This window comes from Chaetodon trifascialis, chromosome 11, assembly GCF_039877785.1.
Source record: "Chaetodon trifascialis isolate fChaTrf1 chromosome 11, fChaTrf1.hap1, whole genome shotgun sequence".
Taxonomy (NCBI): domain Eukaryota; kingdom Metazoa; phylum Chordata; class Actinopteri; order Chaetodontiformes; family Chaetodontidae; genus Chaetodon; species Chaetodon trifascialis.
In genome coordinates, this window is record NC_092066.1 from 26,759,321 (window position 1) to 26,779,979 (window position 20,659).

General features: G+C 41.0%; 2 protein-coding genes across 2 annotated transcripts in view; one reads left to right on the forward strand and one right to left on the reverse strand.

Moving 5' to 3' along the window:
* Positions 1-7,397, reverse strand: part of LOC139339450 (voltage-gated inwardly rectifying potassium channel KCNH6-like) — a 70,144-nt gene extending 62,747 nt beyond the window's left edge. Inside the window, exon 1 of the mRNA XM_070975073.1 lies at positions 7,322-7,397. Coding sequence (XP_070831174.1) covers positions 7,322-7,397 — 76 coding nt within the window. The remainder of the gene's footprint in view (positions 1-7,321) is intronic.
* Positions 7,398-15,844: 8,447 nt separating this feature from the next.
* On the forward strand, positions 15,845-16,726 carry LOC139338475 (uncharacterized). Its single transcript, XM_070973509.1, has one exon. The coding sequence runs from the start codon at positions 15,845-15,847 to the stop codon at positions 16,724-16,726; it is 882 nt and encodes a 293-aa protein (XP_070829610.1).
* The last annotated feature ends 3,933 nt before the right edge of the window (positions 16,727-20,659 follow it).

The window sequence follows — 20,659 nt, forward strand, 5'->3', positions numbered from 1 at the left end:
TTAAGAATGAAATTATTGGACCTTGAAAAAGAACACCCCAAATCATCTCAGCATATGAAACTGCAGTACACGCATACAAATACAAAGTGGCTACGCTTTACCACATCCACAATCGGGTCTCTGAACAGGGCATTATTTCTCAGGCTGTATGAAATAATCTTGTCTTCACAATAATCATGCAACACTGTGGTACTATGGTGTATTGAGTTATATTATTCTAGGGGTTTTATTTGGAGAAATGAAAAGCAATCCCAGTGAAAAAAAATTGTGCACACACAGTATGTGTTTTATCTATTTCTGAGTCAAACCAACACTGTGCCACTCTTGGTATCCTACTAGCACCCAACAGCACCAAAGTGAGGAATTTTCCTACAAACAGTTTTAAGAAATAAAGATATATTACAAAACAATAATCTTAACAGTATTTTTTCATAATCCTATGTATATCAAGGTTTTCTCCGGTATGGCAATGCTTATAACATGGATTTTTTAGTCTATACGACGAACATTTTGAAACATTTTGATCAAAGCCTGCATAATCATTAAAGTCATGCAAGTTGAAATTTGTTGTGGATTATAATGCTCAAAACAAGATGTTTTTGCTGACCTCTGATGTATCCCTTTAGCACCACCAGCAGACTGTAATTTCCACCTATACATCAGAAATGTTAAAATATAATAGCAAGACCCAAGTAGCATAGACATCTTAGGTGCTACTTCCCATCTTGAGTGGAGAGAGGAAAACCTGGACAATATTACTGTTAATAGTACATACTGCTGTTCTTTCAGGACAACTACAATGACACATGCAAGGACCCTACTACTAACTACATTAGGAAATGAATCGATAATGTTGTACTGCGGACTGCTGTGCAAATATTACTAAATCAGAAGCCCTGGGTTAATGGAGAAGTCTTACTTACATACTTAAAGAACAGACTGATATGTACAACTCAAATTTGGACAACTATAGGAACTCCAGATATTCTCTCTGCAGAACAATCACAGACTACCAAATAAGTCTTAATTTGTATAAAGAGATGAACACTATTCCTAAAATGAATGAATCAACATCAGTTGCAGTGTGCAACAAAAAGACATGATTATGATTTTTTTTTTTAATGAGTCACAGTATCTTCTGGAAACACTCCACCACCAATGTCTACATCTCGCCTGGATGAACTGAAAGTGCGTACTTTAAGAGCAATTTAACAGCCGAGGAGGTACAAGGCAAATATTCAGAGCAGATGTGTGCATGTTCTTCAAAGGCATAATTCACAGAAGGCACCTCAACCTGATGGCACATCTACCTGAGCTCTCAAGATATACTGTACATCGATCAACTTGTGGGTGTCATCACAGGCATTGTCAACCTGTCACTGCCCCAGGTGGTGGTCTATACTAGCTCTATATGGAAAGTATCCTGAGACGACTTCTGTTGTGATTTGCCACTATATAAATAAGGGTTAGGGTTAGGGTTAGGGTAGGGTTAATTAAATTTAAAGGCAAAGGCAAAGGCAAATTTATTTGTATAGCACAATTCATACACCATGCAATTCAAAGTGCTTTTACAGAAGCATAAAAATATATCCATCCATCCATCCATTATCTATACCGCCTATCCCTTTCGGGGTTGCGGGGGGCTGGAGCCTATCCCAGCTACAATGGGCGAGAGGCGGGGTACACCCTGAACCGGTCGCCAGCCGATTGCAGGGCCACATACAAGGACAAACAAACATTCACACTCACACCTACGGACAATTTAGAGTCATCAATTAACCTAATGAGCATGTTTTTGGTCTGTGGGAGGAAGCCGGAGTACCCGGAGAGAACCCATGCATGCATGGGAAGAACATGCAAACTTCACACAGAAAGGCCCCGCCTGACCCGGGGATCGAACCGGCAACCTTCTTGCTGTGAGGCACGCGCACTACCTGCTGTTCCACCATGCAGCCCGCATAAAAATATATTAAAATCATAATTAGAAAATACATTTCAAAGAAAGAAAGAAAGAAATTAGAAGAGAATAGAAAAATGAAAAAAATGAAATACATTTAAAGGAAAATTAAAAATGGAATTTAGCATTTAATGTTTTCAACCCTGATTTAAATGAACTGACAGTTGGTGCAGATCTCAGGTGTGCAGGGAGAATGTTCCACAGGTGAGGAGCGTAAGCTGAAACTGAAAGCTGCTTCACTTTGTTTGGCAAGGTGCGCCGCAGGCGCAGTGGTATTTTCGAGCGGCGCAGGCAGGCGCACGGCACATTTGGTATTTTGGTAGACCGAGGCGTACAGAGGTGCGCCAGGATGGGCGTTGCGGCGCAGTAGGGGGGAGGTGTCGGCATAAAAGTGCGCTGAAAGCTCACCACCTCAGACCTGGTCAACTCTGTGCGCTGGCGGCGCAAGTGGATTTTTGTAACCCGGTGGAGTCGTGCGCTCACGTCACCAACACCTCACAGGCAGGTTTTCACAGTGTCTGGAATTTCACTGCGATCAATTATTAGCAACAGCCGCAATTCAATGCAACTATCTGAGTCAGCACATACAGTCAGACCTAAATTTATATATTTTGATCAGTATCTCATCTGACCACATCGAAAGCGCGTTCAGCACACGTAATGGTCACTCAACCTGACCGAATGTACACAGGTGAAACAGGGATGTCTGGTGATCTGTGACTCAAATTGCCTGGTGACAAACGTGTATGCCACTTGGGTCGGCACGTGACTCGTTCATCCGGTGAATTCTAGCATCCCTACAGTCTTTCAGGGGGACACCTCTCTGGATGTGTGGCTGCTAGGTGATAACGGCTATCCACTGAAAACGTGATGACGCCATATATCACACCGTCAATAAGACGGCAGCGTGATTTAACGGTGTTTTCAGCAGTGCTCGGTCAGTCATCGAACGCACACTGCGATCAATATTTAGCAACAGCGACGATTCAATGCAACTATCTGAGTCAGCACATACAGTCAGAACTAAATTTATATATTTTGATCCGTATCTCTGACCACATCGAAAGCGCGTTCGGCACGCGTAATGGTCACTCAGGGGAAACAGGGATGTCTGATGATCTGTGACTCAAATTGCCTGGTGACAAACGTATATGCCATTTTCTCAGGGTCGGCACATGACTCGTTCATCCGGCGAATTCCAGCATCCCTACAGTCTTTCAGGGGGACACCCTTCTGGATGTGTGGCTGCTAGGTAATAACGGCTATCCACTGAAAACGTGATGACGCCATATATCACACCGTCAACAAGACGGCAGCGTGGTTTTAACGGTGTTTTCAGCAGTGGCGCAGTAGGGGGGAGGTGTCGGCATAATGAGGCGGCGCATTGGAATTTTCGACCATTTCGGTTTCTCCCCTCCCTCTTTCAGAGTTGCGCTGCTGGGTGGGACTGAGATGAGAAGGAGGTGGAGATGCGCCGGCGGCGCAGCTCACGAAAATACCAAAGTCTGCGCCGCCACGCCCCATCGGCGCAGCGGACCTGACTTTGCGCCGCGCCGGCGGCGGAGACGAAAATAGAGCCCAAAGTAGTCTCTATCTTGTAAATAGGATTTCAACCACTGTAGTACAGTGCCAGTAAGTCCCACCTACTTTTCCAGTCTGTCAAGAAGTATATGATCAACTGTATTAAAGACAGCACTGAGATCTAATAATACTAAGACTGAGGTTTTGGAAGCATCATCATTCAGATGTATGTCATTTAAAACTTTGATAAGTACAGTCTCAGTGCTGTGGTGTCGAAATCAAGACTGAAATGCATTAAAAAGATTGTTCTGCATCATGAAAGCATGCGTTGAAAAACAACCCTTTCAATAATTTTTCCTAGGAAGGGAAGATTTGATATTGACCTGTAGTTACTTATTACTGAAGCATCTAGATTAGTCAGTTTAGGAGAGAGAGAGACATCTCGAGCTATGCAGTTAAAAACATTTTTAAAAAAGTTTGTTGGCAGAGTATTTAATTGAATTGAATTGAAATCATCAAACTCAGAGGTCTCGGATTCAACATGGATACAGGACTTCCTGATGGGCAGCTGTGTGGATCGACACCACCACATCCTCAACCATGACTCTCAACACTGGCGCCCTTCAAGGCTTTGTGCTCAGCACTCTCCTCTATCCCTTTAACATGCACAAGGTGTAAGACCACCGACACAAATGTGGAGGCACAAATCTCTGCTTATTTGGTTGACATCACCAAGCTCAATTTCTCTTGACAAGACCAAGCTTCTCAAACCTACAAGCTCCATCCCTGCAAACTAAAAAAAATGTTTCAACTAACTATTCAAACACAACTGAACACAGCCTAATTGCAGCAGCATATCTCAACCTAACTGGTGTGCTTGGGGGGTTCCTGAATATTCTTTAAATTATTCAAAAAAATGATCAAATTACACATCTTGCAAATTATAACAATAGTCTAAATGTCACACTGTCACTGCAAATATGTTTTAGCTCACTAGAGTGAAAAGACCACTCTCTGCAAAATTTGTGCTCTTTGATATATTAGTGTGCTTGTGCCGGGATCAGATTACATGGATTTAGCCCGATTCTGAAATAATTTTATTGAGGCTGACAAATTACCAGCACCATGGCAGGTTATGAACGACAATCAGGCTTCTATACTTGTGTAGGTTTACATTATTTCCTGTTTTATGTTGAAAGAATTTCTTCTCATGTGTCATGTTTTACTTCCTGCCTTTGTCTCTTTCCCGCACATATGACTGTAGATTAGTTTCACCTGTCTCTTGTTGTCTTTCCTTCTCTTGTGTTTTTATTCAGTGGGTTTTCCCTCTTTCACTTGTTAGGTCATCTGTGTCTGTTCCCTTGTCCTCCATTAGTTTCCTGTCTGTGCCTTAGCTATTATTTTGGTAATGTTTGGTATTTATTTATTTATTTATTTATTTATTTATTTATTTATTTCCAGTGCTTTGTGCTCTCAGGGCCATCATATACTTGTTTGGTACTGAATTTGAACCATGCAGATCAGTTTCACCCATCACATAGAGGGAGTGTTTAAAAAAAAAAAAAAAAAAAACTATAAGACTAACAAAATTTGTTGTTTTCTCATTCCTAATTTCTCCTGCATTTGAGGGATATTTCAGGCCTTACTAAATCTGATACATGACAAAATATATAACCTACATATATATTGTACTTGTCCACGTATGTCTTGTGATGTGTGATGTCACCATATACACAAGTATATGTCAGATTTATTATGAAATCTAGCAAAAACTGCCACTTTCATACGTCTCATGTATTTTACACATGTATAATAAATATATGACTATTGCCTAAATGTTAATCTTTGGTTTAGTTATACACTGGCACTCATATTGGGGATCCAAATAAATCAAAATATGTAATGTTTATGTAGCATCAAAACAGATGTACAGAAATCTAAAATCTTTGATATTCTTAAGAAAAGAGACAAATGACTTTAACATTTTTTATTCAGAAGTACATATTGAAAAGTATAACTTATAAACTTTAATAACACACTGTTGTTCATTTCTGAAGGGGTTGTATTAAGTACAGTGTAATAGCATGTCAGCTCGGCCCATTTGTACTGGCTAGCTAAAACAAATGAAATTGGCAAACTGGCGACCATTTACTCTCCAGTGTCATATCTAGCTAAATCAGTCTGATGAGACTTGATTTTAGCTTATTTATTAAAAAACCAAAAACCAAAAACCAAAAAAACCCAAAAAACAATACACCAATATTATCAGATTAGGGCTTTTATCTTAAAGAACTTTACATGACCGATAATGAAACAGGCAGATATTCTCACCACAGCAGCAGCTCAGAGTTTGCTATTATTGAAGAAAAACAAGAAAATCCCACCAAGTGTGACCACTAGATGTTGTACTACTGAGAGATGAAGGATGTTTTTCCCTGAGCCACTTGTCATAGCATGTTACCTTGTTAAATAACATTACCACTGCATTTGTCAAAGCATAGAATATGCCAGGGTCACTGCAGATAGTTAGATGTTATTACGACAGAATAAATTACTGAATTTATATTATGTGGACTGATTAATAAAATTTGAAGATGATTAATAATTTTATTTCCCAAAGGAATTTAATATATTTACACACACACACACACACACACACACACACACACACACACACACACACACACACACACACACACACACACACACACAAATGTATACATTTGTTCTTTCTGTTTTTTCCTGGAAGAAAGAACAAATTATGACTTCACTCAGTTATAGGTTGTTTGGGGGGAAAACCTTATTAGTATTAACTCTATCTCTAATATATTTTTAAGGTCTCATGTAAGTAAAATTCTCTTTAATTTTTTATGACATATTTTATAACTTATATAACCTGTATTCATTATGTACTTTTATAGTAAATCCATCCATCCATCCATCCATCCATCCATCCATCCATCCATCCATCCATTGTCTATACCCGATTATCCCTTTTTGGGACACACACACACACACACACACACACACACACACACACACACACACACACACACACACACACACACACACACACACGACATTTTAGAGTCTAAGGAACATTCTAGAGTCACCAATTACCCTAATGAGCATGTTTTTGGTCTGTGGGAGGAAGCCGGAGTGCCCGGAGAGAACCCACGCATGCACAGGAAGAACATGCAAACTTCACACAAAAAACGACCTTCTTGCTGTGTGGCATGCGCACAACCTGCTGCGCCACTGTGCTGCCCCTAATAAATACATGCATACATAAATATATAATAAACAAATGCTATTTTCATTTTCATTTTCATTTTCATTTTCATTTTCATTTTCATTTTCATTTTCATTTTCATAGACCTATAAGTTTAGGGGCCCTTTAATGACAAATTTAGACTGGTTTGGCATACTGCAGAGTTTACCAACACTGTTTGCATAAAAAATGCGATGCATCAAGATTAATATGTTAATATGAAACAGTTAAAGAACTGGTTATATGTTGCACAGATTATTTTAAACATAGATCTGAAATGCATGTATGTTTACATACATTATATTATATATGTGCAAAACAAGTTATATATATATATATATACATACATACACACACACACACACACACACATATATATATACACACACACACACACACACACACACACACACACACACACACACACACATATATATATATACATATATGGGAAATCTAATAATATCGTTAAATATAGGCTATACATTTTTTTTCTTTTTTAAATTTCTTTTTTAATGAACCATTTTTCATTTCTCCTGCTGTTACAACTTATAAATATTATGTATACTTACTCTGTCCTTCAAATTTGCGGATGATTGTATCCAGAAAAGTGTTCTGGGGAGCCACATGTCCCCGTCTCACTGGCATAGCTCGGACCCAGTGCTGGAGCCTCCTTATGCTGAGATTGGTTGACACCCGAGCTGTTCTGGTCAAACCCGCTGCCGTCTCCCACAGCACTTGGATCCGGGATGTTTTTGTTCTGTCTAAAATAAAAGCAAAGCTGTTGGAGTTTGGCTTGTTTGGGTTTGTCTGTCCTGAGCCTCTGCTTTGACTGACATCTGCTCTTCCCTTCTTCCTCCCTCTCTGTTTCTCTCATGCATCCCCCATCTCTCCATCCTCAACATACAGGTCCACCCATAATATGAATCCTGGCCTCTGATTGGCCCAGGAATTAGGTTGGCTAGATCCATGTATCTATCAACTATTACTAAAGACCAGTACAGCTCTTGTTATTGCTTCTGGCACTGCTGCATATGATACCTCAACTACTACCATTAGTAGGCTACTTGTTGGGGTCAGTAACAAAGACGTGCTTTCACACCAGTAACTTTTTATTTCAAAGTTTTGTTAGATTTTATTTGATTACATTAGAGCACGCAATGCACAGAAGAATTTTTCCCAGATTAACAATGAATTGTGTAGAAAAATATTAGTAGCTGTTCGTAATTAATATTAGTACTAAAGATAAGCAGAATACCATTATCATTAAACATTTCTTGACTACAATTGGAAAAACAGAATCTGTTAACATTAACATAAACAGAAAATGATATGAATAGTGAGCACAGTGGCTTTCCATAGTTATGCCATTTCTCCTCTAGTCCTCCTGCTGTAAACTGAATCACTCAGGGCTCAACCATTAGACTCTCATTGTATTTTTCTGACTCAAAGCTCTGAGAATGCCATTCACACAGGGGAAAACAACAAACTCACCAATTGTTGTAACTCCAGACAAGAATGTCACCAACCGCTGCATTTCTGAGCAACACAGCATTGTTTGTGTTGTGTGTGCACTACATGTTGTAGAAAAACGACACACTCTTTTGCCCGAATGTATCTGTTTTTGTGGGCTGAAGCTGCCATCAAGTTTACGTTGTCAGTACAACTCTGTGTTGTCAGCCTTAATGATGCTTCACTCTCCTCTTAAACTGGTGGGTTATTTGATTTATATAGCTTAATAATGCTTGTTGGTCCCACTGTGAAAATCCATTATTCTTTATATTTTGTCCGCAATTTTTGTGTAATTGTTTGAGTTTTGTCTACGCTTCAGCCTCATTCTAGCAAGGCATATTTATTTAAAAGCACAGAGTCTGCAAATGGCTGTTGATAGACAAGTAATTTACTTCTGGCTTGGTCATCAGGACTCGGTGCAGTTCACACCCCGGGACAGCATGATGCTGTTCCACTAATGACTAATCAGAAATATTAAAAAAACCCTACATATAAATGTACATTATATACAAAAAATGGGCTGCACGGTGGCGCAGCAGGTAGTGCGCGTGCCTCACAGCAAGAAGGTTTCTGTGTGAAGTTTGCATGTTCTTCCCGTGCATGCGTGGGTTCTCTCCAGGTACTCCGGCTTCCCCCCACAGACCAAAAACATGCTCATTAGGTTGATTGGTGACTCTAAATTGCCCCTAGGTGTGAGTGTGAGTGTGAATGGTTGTGTGTATGTGCCCTGCGATCGGCTGGCGACCAGTCCAGGGTGTACCCCGCATCCCGCCCATCGACAGCCAAGATAGGCTCCACCCCCCCCCGCGACCCTGAAAAGCATAGAAAATGGATGGAGGGATATACAAAAAGTGTTCAAAAAATAAAATTGCCTTTTGAACTTTATGTATAATAGTCCTCCCTCAAAATGTAACACAATAACATTTGAGTAAAACATTCTTGCAGTCTTTCCACCCAAGTATCTGCAATCCTATTTTTGAAAATCTGATCCAACTACACAGTGGAATACAACAAATTTCATAAAACTCTTAGAAATATTTTCATAGTATCACTGTAAACCTACATTTACAGTATGTTCAGATATGGTTCTAGTACAATACCTACAGAAGCTTATAAACATTCATAACACAGTAAGAGAAGTTCTTTAGTCCTTTGTCCTTTGTAAATGGGAAAATGTGTGTGGTGGCTCTGGTTCTAGTTTAACAGATGTACTATAGATGTTGTGTTTTACTTCTCTGAATTTGTGAGCTATCATTGAATTTAATAACCTCAGAACAGTGAATATATCCAGAATTTGACAAGTGCATTTTTCATAAAGAGTCCACTCGTGCTCTTATACATTGTCTCTGATGTCATTTGGGTGTCAAAGGTGATAGATGTGGCAAAGAAAGCCGTGACATTATCAGACAAATCTCTGCAGTTTCAACACTGGATTAACAAAAAATAACAGTATTGTAGGAGTGGTAGTCATCACATTAACACAATAGCAGAGAAAGCTTAAGATGCAGGTCTTTCAGCAGTGTTAAAAGTTCCAGATTGGTGATCATACAGCACTGTAATGATTTGGAACCAGCTACTGTAATTGAATGGTGACATTATGGCAGCACCTTTTTAGTTCAGCCACAAAGTGACACCTGCTGGATGATTTTTGAAATGACAGTCTGTGTGTAAAGTCAAAGTCAAAGTCAGTCTGCTTTATTAATTTCTTCACATGTACCAGACATACAAAGGAATCAAAATTATGTTTCCCACTATCCCACGGTGTGACAATTTCAAGTAAAACAGTAAAGTGCACAGGCACAAAGAATAAAGACAGACGTGTCCTAACAACTATGGTAAACAGTAAACTGAAAATAAATACTAAAAATAGACAACAGAGAATAAGAGTTCAATAAAATACAGTGTAAATGTACAAGTAACAGCAAAAAGTTTAAGTTTGAGGATAGTAATAGTGCAAAGACTGTCAGTAATAGCAGCAGAAGTTTTCTGTTTGTGTGTAAGTGTGCAAGTGGTATAGTAATGCAGTGCAGCCTGTTGGATGGAGCTGAGGATAGGGAGGGGAGAGAGTTCAACAGCCTGATGGATAAAGCTGTTGGTGAGTCTGGTGGTGCGGGAACTGACACTCCTATACCTCCTCCCAGAGGGCAGGAGGCTGAACAGATTGTGTGCGGGTGGCTTGCATTGCTCACAAAGTAAGTCGTTAATTTAGTTGGGGTTAAGAAAAAACAGTTAAGGAAAGAGAAAGCCCATAGAGAAAAAAAGACAAAACTCTTCAAATGTGTAAATGAAGAAGTTTGGAAACTCATTTTCATATTGTATGATTGTATATGACTTCCAGACCAAGACTGCATTTTTAGGCTCTTTCCAAGGCTCTTTATCAGTTCCATTCCAATAGGAATTCTGTAAATCCAAACTGCACGCACCTTGAATATTATTATAACTATAAGACCCCTTAGGGATGCTTGTATGATGATGCTTTTCATGGGCATTGAAAAGGCTTATTTCCCTCCTAGACGAGGCAACCATGACCTACTTATTACAGAAATAGAAGAAAAACCTTCTGCCTAACTGATGATTTGATTGAACATTGATTTCATCAGACACATTTCTCATCCAGAAAGCAATTTCTTATCTGATTACTTGTCATAAGGCAATGACAAACAACCTGTTTTGTTGATTGGGGAGTTTGTTTGAGAAATGCACAGCTGCATTGGCTTCAGTGTGCAAACATTTAGCTTCATAATTGATTTATTTTAAAATATAGGTTCATAATTTTTTATGTTTGTCTACAACCACACTCACATGACCATTTAAACAGGCTTTGCTCACTATAATCATTCCTGTTGATACTGGCTGTGAAGTGATCCTCTGACATCCTCTGAGTCCCTCTAGCTTTGTCTCACTGAATTCCTATTGTGAAACAACAATCAGAAAATGTAAAACTGCCCTTTTTAAAATAGTTGCTGAGCTCAAATGTTCTGGTTTTTAACCTTTAGCTCTGGCCTGGATGGAGAGTTACCTCTCGAACACAGTTAGTGTTTCACAATGGTAAAAAAATTATCCTCCCCTGTCCCACAAAGGAGTTGCTTGATACCACTTTTATTTTCAATCTTTATAAATGATTTACCATATGTCATTAAGAAAGCAATTGTTAATGCATTCAACTCAGGGAAAACAAATGAAATTGTTAAATTACTTACTGTCTTTCAGGCCAAGTTCATTCCATTTTCTCTGAGACAGGAAAGGGCATATTACTTTTAGGTAATGTTCTGCATACGTTCCATCCTCTGTTGAGGCTGCATTGTTAGGTCACTTGTTCTGTCACACCTGACACAGTATTGTAAGGTCCAACCAGTCATTTGGTCAGGTGCTGAAAAACAAGACAAAAAACAAACAAACAAAAAAAACTTCACATTATACAGAACAGAACTGCCAGATCAGTTCTTTGTTCTTTATGCACTGTTGTGTGTGAGCTGTATAAACAACACTCCTGGCTAACCCTGGAGGCTAGATTTAAATCAAGCTTTCTTTTATTCATGCAAACTGTCATATAGAATAATACACCACTAGTCATGTGTGAAAAACTAGTATATTCAGCTTTTTGTAATGAGCACAAAAGAAGACACGTGAGGACTGATCACCTGGTCGTACCTAGCTCTCACAGAGATGACATGATGATAAATGTACTATATTGGGGTTCTTCAGCCTTGAGTATGCTTCCTAACAACACCAAAGAGGCCAAAGAAAAAAAAACAACAACAAAAGATTTGGGGTTGAAGTCACTTAAATATAAATAAGTATCGTAGCTGTTTTGGTTTGTTTGTTTCTTTTTTTGGGGGGGGGGGGGGGGGTGCTGTGCAGTTTTGACAATTTTGTTTTTATTTCCATTGTGGGTTATTGTTTTTGGTTGTTTTATGTGTAGAATTGTTTACTATAACTACCTTATAAAGCATTGTTTCTTAGTGATACAGTGTCATTTTAATTTGTATTTGTATAATCTGAAAGACAAGTAATAAGTGATGAGTGATAGTGGTGTGTAGTTGGTTTGAAATTCCACAGGAGAGTCTTCTTCCACTGATAGAAGCGTGGAATAGGTCTGGCACTGATTATTTGGCTGAAAATATGACTAGTGAAACAAGCTACTAATAATTATCCTCTCAGATGAAAACATTTCCAGTCACGAGAATTAAAAACATTATGGACGAGCCTACATATGAACGGAACAAAGGCTATAGTTTTGAAATGTTAACTGAAAATAAAGAAAAGTCCTCATGTGAAGACAAGAAGTTCATAGAAGAAGCCATGTGTTGTTTATTTTACTTTCATTTTAACACCAAGACAAGAGTTGTTGCCCCCTTATGCCACAAGAGGGAGTATGCCCTCAAATGATTGCCTCTGTCAGGAGTAAACAAAGACAAAGCTCATACACTGTACTCTAGTGCTAAAAGAAAAGTTGGACAGAGACATGTAACAATGTACTACAATATCTGTGTATTATTATTGCTATTATTATTCACGCTGAGTCTTTATTCAAGTGTCCAACACTCACTTGGCCACAAATTCTATTGCCAGCCTATAGTTGCCTGTAATAGCCTAATCGAGCACATATCCAACACACAATAAAAATCTCAATCCTCGACCACAGAATAAGTAAATTGGCTTCAATTTGTCCTAGTTTTTCAGCACTACTGGACTAAATGATTAATAGGCTCAGCAATTTACAGCCATGTTGACAACAGCTACAGGCAAACAGAGCAGAGAAAAATGCTTGTCTGTCAAACTGAGCCACTAAGCGCTGTCGGTCACTGGTGAGTCTGTTGTGGCCTGAGGTTGCTTTTAGTCATTGACAGTGGAAAATAAATGCTCATACATAGCAATGAAAGCCTCGAATCTCATTGCAGAGATATTAAGCGTAACCTTCAGCGCCTTTAATCAGAATCAGAATCAGAATCAGAAAGCCTTTATTAGTCCGGAGGGGAAATTTCATTTCAGTTACATCCCGTCCAAGAAACATGAAAGGAACAATGACACATAACATGGGGAGTACAGGAACAGGAGAACTGTGGGTCTGCAGCGATCAGTGCCCTGTTTACTTAGATGAGAAAAAAGGAGAACAAGAGGGAGGAAGAGGCAAGGGGGGGGGGGGGGGGGGGGGGATTAGATAAAAAAACACCTCAAGACTTTCACATGTGGGAGCGGGTGAGGGTGTTGGGGGGGGGTCACAGCACAGACACTGAGGCGGCATGCACGCAGCCACATTACGGCGCCTCGCAGCAACCCTCCGTGCTGCATTGCGACAAGGAAAGGAGGGGGGAGGGAGCCACAAAGCCGTTGACTTTGAGGGGGGTGTGTGTGTTATATGTGTCTTTGTGTGTGTATGTGTCAACCCATGTACATCATCTCTGCTCAGTCCCAACCCATTGTCTCTTCTGTCTGATGACTGATGACGAAGACACAGCCGTAGCCATGGAGATGACCTCTGAGAGTTCTGATCCAGAAACAAAGTTCACGGGAGTCGAGGATGTTTGGAGGAGGAGAGAGGGCCAGAGCGTCCTGTCAACATAACATCCAGGAGAGTGGAGTGATATCGACCTTGGGAAGGTCGGTTATCTTGGGGAGCCAATGAAGATAACTATTTGTTTGGGTTAGGCCAACACTGCAATTTTCATCTGCCTTGAGTCTTTCTGAGTCTCCCGGTGGCTGTAATTCAAATATATCCAAAATGTACTGACAGAACCTCAGAGATCCTTTGCTTTGTGGCCTTGGCATCCATTTCAGTGACACAATGCGAACACACACACACACACACACACACACACACACACACACACACACACACACACACACACACACACACACACACACACACACACACACACACACACACACACGTTGTGTCTTTATCACTTGTGGGGTCATTACATAGATTTACATTCATTTTGATAAAGCTTATAGTTAGGGCTGGCTCAGGCTTGTCCTAGACCAGCCCCTAGTTATGCTGCTATAGGATTAGACTGTCGGGGGACCTCCAAAGATACACCGAGCTCCTCTGCCTTTCTCTCCCTCTCCATCTGCACGCTTTCATGTCCTACCAAGACGTGTTACTAACTTAGCTCCTTCCCCGGAGTCTCTGTGCTTTGTCGTCTTGCAGGTTCCCATGGACAGTGGCTGAATCTGGATTGTGGATTGCAGCTGCGTCTCCTGCCTTGGCCCTGCCTGACATCCACTGCAACTGCTACTGCTATTATTACATCCACTGTCACTGTTACTGTGACTCCATGTCTGTCTGTCTGTCTGTCTGTCTGTCTGTCTGTCTGTCTGTCTGTCTGTCTGTCTGTCTGTCTGTCTGTCTGCATTTCTGTCTGTCTCTCTCTTGCTTTCCCCCTCTAACCCAACCGGTCGATGGCCACCCACCCAGAGCCTGGTTCTGCCTGAGATTTCTGCCTGTTAAAAGGGGGGTTTTCCTCGCCACTGATGCCAAGTGCTTGCTCATGAGGGAATTGTTGGTTCTCTGTAGATAAAAGAGCTTCGTCTGTACCAGCTCCGTATGGAAAGTGTCCTGAGACAACTTTTGTTTACTGAATTGAATTGAATTTACTGGAGCCTTGCCCTAACCCTAACCCTAATCATAACCACTATTTGCCTATTCCTAACCCTGTACCTAATCTAACCTTACCTAACCTGTAACCCTGTCCTCAGCCTTTACCCTAAAATTTAATGATTTACATTAAGGGGACCTGCATTTTGTTTCCATAAGGGAGGTCAGTCCCCACAATGTGACTGTGTAAACAGATTTTTGTCCCCACAACGTGATAAATACCAGGTCTCTCTCGCTCTCTCTCTCTCTCTCTCTCTCTCTCTCTCTCACACACACACACACACACACACACACACACACACACACACATACACACACACACACAATGCTCTGTGCATCATCTTCCTCTTAACTTGCATCTTGTCTTGGAGTAACCGCTGAGGAGAGCGGATCCATTTTCTGGTATGCATATTTACTAGTGCTATCAATCGATTAAAATATTTAATCGCGATTAATCTCATAAATGTCATAGTTAACTCGCGATTAACCGCAAATTAATTGCACATTTTTATCTATTCTAAATGTCCAATTAATTATCATTTTAATACTGTTATCAACATGGAAAAGTGGATAGGCTTGCTTTGTGCAAATGTTTTTTTTTTAAAACAATGTGTAGTGTTATATTTCATACTAACATTCTCATTTTGAGCAGTCATTCACATTTGAATGAATCAAATCTCACACATTTTAACACTGTCAATAAACAGATGACAAAATCACGGCCATCTCTGAATTGCTGAGGTAAGCGTATCGTCTCACTTCTTGTTTCTGGTTGCTGCCTCACGAGTAGTGTGCGTTTGTCGCTCTTGTTCCTCTGAGTGTAATTTGCTCTGTGTTTTGTTACAGCGGCCTTTTATCCGCGCTCTAGAGTAACATTAGTTCTGCTCAAGCACCCATAAGTCTGTTTATTTAGCGACCGTCAATTTTATTTGTCTACGCGCTTGTCTGCTCTGCTAGCTATACCAACTTAGCCTAGCAGCTAGCGATGGCTTCTCTCTGTCCCTCTCCAGCTCTCTCCTGCTTGGTGTGTCACATGTTTAGCTACTCCTCTGCCTCCTTTAGTGATACTGGTACGTGTAATAAATGTAGTTTATTTGGTGAGTTGGAGGCGAGGCTTAGTGAATTGGAAGCTCGGCTCCGCACCATGGAAACAAAACCATTAGCTATAGTTAGCCAGGCCCCCGTAGTCGGTGCGGACCGACCAAGTGCAGCTCCGGCTAGCCGTCCCTCGACAGCTCCCGAGCAGCCGGGAAACCAGGGAGGCTGGGTGACTGTTCGAAGGAAGCATAGTCCCAAGCTGAAGCCCACAGGTCACCACCAACCGCTTCATGTTTCTAACAGGTTCTCCCCACTCGGCGACACACCCGCTGAGAAACCAACTCTGATTATTGGCAGCTCCATTTTGAGAAATGTGAAGTTAGCGACACCAGCGACCACAGTCAAATGCCTGCCGGGGGCCAGAGCGGGCGACGTCGAATCAAATTTGAAACTGCTGGCTAAGGATAAGCGTAAATACCGTAAGATTGTTATTCACATCGGTGGTAATGACACCCGGTTACACCAATCGGAGGTCACTAAAATTAATGTGGAATCGGTGTGTACATATGCTAAAACGATGTCGGACTCCGTAGTTTTCTCTGGACCCCTGCCAAATCTGACCAGTGATGATATGTTTAGCCGCATGTCATCGTTCAATCGCTGGCTGTCGAGGTGGTGTCCAGCAAACGGTGTGGGCTTCATTGATAATTGGCAGACTTTCTGGGGAAGACCTGGTCTGATTAGGAGAGACGGCATCCATCCCACTTTGGAGGGAGCAGCTCTCATCTCTAGAAATCTGACCGATTTTATTTATGAACCTAACCCCTGACAACTCAGAGTTGAGACCAGGAGGCAGAGCTGCAGTCCTACACGCTTCTCTGCGCCTCCATTAGAGCAGTTACCCACCCAACACTCCATAGAGACTGTGTCTACCCCCCGACCACGTAAATTAAGTAAACCAAAAATACAGAGAAGAGGAGTTAAACATAAGAATCTAATTAAAATTAGAACAACCTCTGCAATAGTACAACAAGATAGGAGAATTAAATGTGGACTCCTTAACATCAGATCTCTGTCCTCTAAAGCTGTTCTAGTAAATGAGTTAATATCAGACCATAATGTTGATTTATTTTGTCTGACTGAAACCTGGCTGTGTCCTGAAGAGTATGTGAGCCTAAATGAAGCTACTCCTCCGAGCCATATTAATACCCACATTCCTCGAGGCAGCGGCAGAGGAGGTGGAGTTGCAGCCATTTTTGACTCAAGCCTTTTGATCAACCCTAAACCTAAACTCGACTATAACTCATTTGAAAGCCTTGTTCTCACTCTTTCTCATGAGAAATGGAAAGCAGTGCAGCCACTTTTATTTGTTGTAGTATACCGCTCTCCTGGTCCTTACTCCGAATTTATAGCTGAGTTCTCGGAGTTTCTATCAAGTTTAGTCCTTGAAGCAGATAAAGTAATTATTGTAGGTGACTTTAATGTACATGTCGACATTGATAATGACAGCCTTAGCACTGCGTTTATCTCAGTATTAGACTCAGTTGGCTTCCGCCAGAATGTACATGAACCGACTCACTGTTTTAACCACACCCTCGACCTTGTTCTGACATATGGCATTGAAATCGAAGACTTAATAGTCTCCTCACAGAATCCTCTTTTATCAGACCATCATTTAATAACTTTCGAATTCATATTACCAGACTACCAGCCAGTAGGCAAAAATTCTTATACCAGACTCCTGTCTGATAGTGCTGTAGCTAAATTTAAGGATATGATCCCATCAGTATTTAATTCAATGCCATGTCTCAATACAACAGAGGAGTCTTATGCTAACGTTAGTCCCTCCCAGATTGACTTCCTAGTTGATAGTGCTACAGGATCGTTGCGTATGACACTTGACTCTGTTGCTCCCCTAAAAAAGAAGAAAATTAAACAGAGGAGGTTAGCTCCATGGTATACTCCTCAAACCCGCAAATTAAAGCAAACTTCACGGAAAATAGAAAGGAAATGGCGTTCTACCAATTTGGAAGAATTTCGGTCCGCCTGGCAAGACAGTCTTAAATTATACAGGAAAGCCCTCCGCAGTGCCAGGGCAGCCTATTACTCTGCACTAATAGAGGAAAATAAGAACAATCCCAGGTTTCTCTTCAGCACTGTAGCCAGGCTGACAGAGAGCCATAATTCTATTGAACCATGTATTCCTTTAGCTCTGAACAGTAATGACTTCATGAGCTTCTTTAATGATAAAATTCTAACTATTAGAGACAGAATTCATCGACTCCTGCCGTTAACAGGTACTGTTTTGTCTTCAAACGCAGAAATTGTAGAAACTGTTACTCAGTCTGTCGCAGTTTTAGACTGTTTTACTCCTGTTGACCTTCACCAACTAATTTCAGTAATTTCATCATCAAAATCATCTACCTGTATTTTAGATCCTATCCCGACTAAGCTGTTTAAAGAAGTATTACCTCTAATTGACTCTTCAGTTTTAGACATGATCAATCTCTCTTTATCAACAGGCTACGTACCACAGTCCTTTAAAGTAGCTGTGATAAAACCGCTACTGAAAAAGCCTACTCTTGATCCAGGGGTTTTAGCCAACTATAGACCGATATCCAACCTTCCCTTTCTCTCCAAAACTCTTGAGAAAGCAGTTGCCAATCAGCTGTGCGACTTTCTAAACAAGAATAGTTTATTCGAGGATTTCCAGTCAGGATTTAGAGTGCATCATAGCACAGAGACAGCACTGGTTAAAGTTACAAATGATCTTCTAATTGCATCTGATAAAGGATTTGTCTCTGTACTAGTCTTACTGGATCTTAGTGCTGCATTTGACACCATTGACCATGGCATCCTATTGCAGACACTGGAACATTTCATTGGCATTAAGGGAACTGCGCTAAGCTGGTTTAAATCCTACTTGTCAGATCGCTCTCAGTTTGTACGCGTTAATGACGACTCCTCTGTGCTCACTAAAGTCAGCTATGGAGTTCCGCAGGGTTCTGTGCTTGGACCAATTCTATTCACCTTATATATGCTTCCTTTAGGTAAGATTATCAGGAAGCACTCAATAAATTTTCATTGCTATGCAGATGATACCCAGCTATATTTATCAATGAAACCGGAAGAAACCAGTCAGTTAACGAGACTACAAGCATGTCTTCATGACATAAAGACCTGGATGACCTGCAATTTTCTGATGCTAAACTCGGACAAAACTGAAGTTATAGTAGTAGGCCCTAAACATCTTAGAAAGTCACTTTCTGATGACATAGCAGTTATGGATGGCATTGCGCTGGCCTCCAGCACCACTGTAAAGAATCTGGGAGTTATCTTTGACCAAGACATGTCCTTTCACTCCCATGTAAAACAAATTTCAAGGACTGCCTTTTTCCACCTACGTAATATCGCAAAAATCAGGCATATTTTGTCTCAAAATGATGCAGAAAAACTAGTCCATGCATTCGTAACTTCCAGGCTGGATTATTGCAATTCTTTACTATCAGGCTGCCCAAATTCGTTGCTGAATATTCTCCAGTTGCTCCAGAACGCTGCAGCACGTGTTCTAACAAAAACCAGGAAGCGAGATCATATTTCTCCAATACTTGCCACTTTGCACTGGCTCCCTGTAAAGTTTAGAATAGAGTTTAAAATTCTCCTCCTTACTTACAAAGCCATAAATGGCCAGGCACCTTCTTATCTTAAAGAGCTCATAGTACCTTATTGCCCTACTCGAACACTGCGTTCCCAGAATGCAGGTCTAGTTATGGTTCCTAAAGTCTCAAAAAGCAGAACAGGAGTCAGAGCATTTAGCTATCAAGCTCCTCTCCTGTGGAACCATCTTCTAGTCTTTGTCCGGGAGGCAGACACTGTCTCTACATTTAAGAGTAGGCTTAAAACTTTCCTTTTTGATAAAGCTTATAGTTAGGGCTGGCTCAGGCTTGTCCTGGACCAGCCCCTAGTTATGCTGCTATAGGATTAGACTGTCGGGGGACATCCAAAGATACACCGATCTTCTTTGTCCTTCTGTCCCTCTCCATCCGCACGCTCTCATGTCCTACCACGGCGTGTTACTAACTTAGCTTCTTCCCCGGAGTCTCTGTGCTTTGTCGTCTTGCAGGTTCCCATGGACAGTGGCTGAATCTGGATTGTGGATTTCAGCTGCATCTCCTGCCTTGGCCCTGCCTGACATCCACTGCAACTGCTACTGCTGTTATTACATCCACTGTCACTGTTACTGTGACTGCATGTCTGTCTCTCTGTCTCTGTCTCTGTCTCTGTCTCTCTCTCTCTCTCTCTCTCTCTGACTGCATTTCTGTCTGTCTGTCTGTCTGTCTGTCTGTCTGTCTGTCTGTCTGTCTGTCTGTCTCACTCTCCCTCTCTTGCTCTTCCTCTCTCACCCAACCGGTCGAGGCAGATGGCCGCCCACCCAGAGTCTGGTTCTGCTCGAGGTTTCTGCCTGTTAAAAGGAAGTTTTTCCTCGCCACTGTCGCCAAGTGCTTGCTCATGGGGGAATTGTTGGTTTCTTTGTAGATAAAAGAGCTTGGTCTGTACCAGCTCTATATGGAAAGTGTCCTGAGACAACTTCTGTTGTGATTTGGCGCTATACAAATAAAATTGAATTGAATTGAATTGAATTGAAAATAATAAATACTTGGTTACAAAAAAGCCCCTTCAACAACCCTTTCTAAGGGATCAAAACAGGGTGATACAAAATAAAGTTACAAACTGCACAGCATTGTAAACTAGGATTCAGCCT

Coding starts and splice junctions, on each gene's coding strand:
- LOC139338475 (XM_070973509.1), top strand. CDS start 15,845: ATGGCTTCTCTCTGTCCCTCTCCAGCTCTCTCCTGCTTGGTGTGTCAC.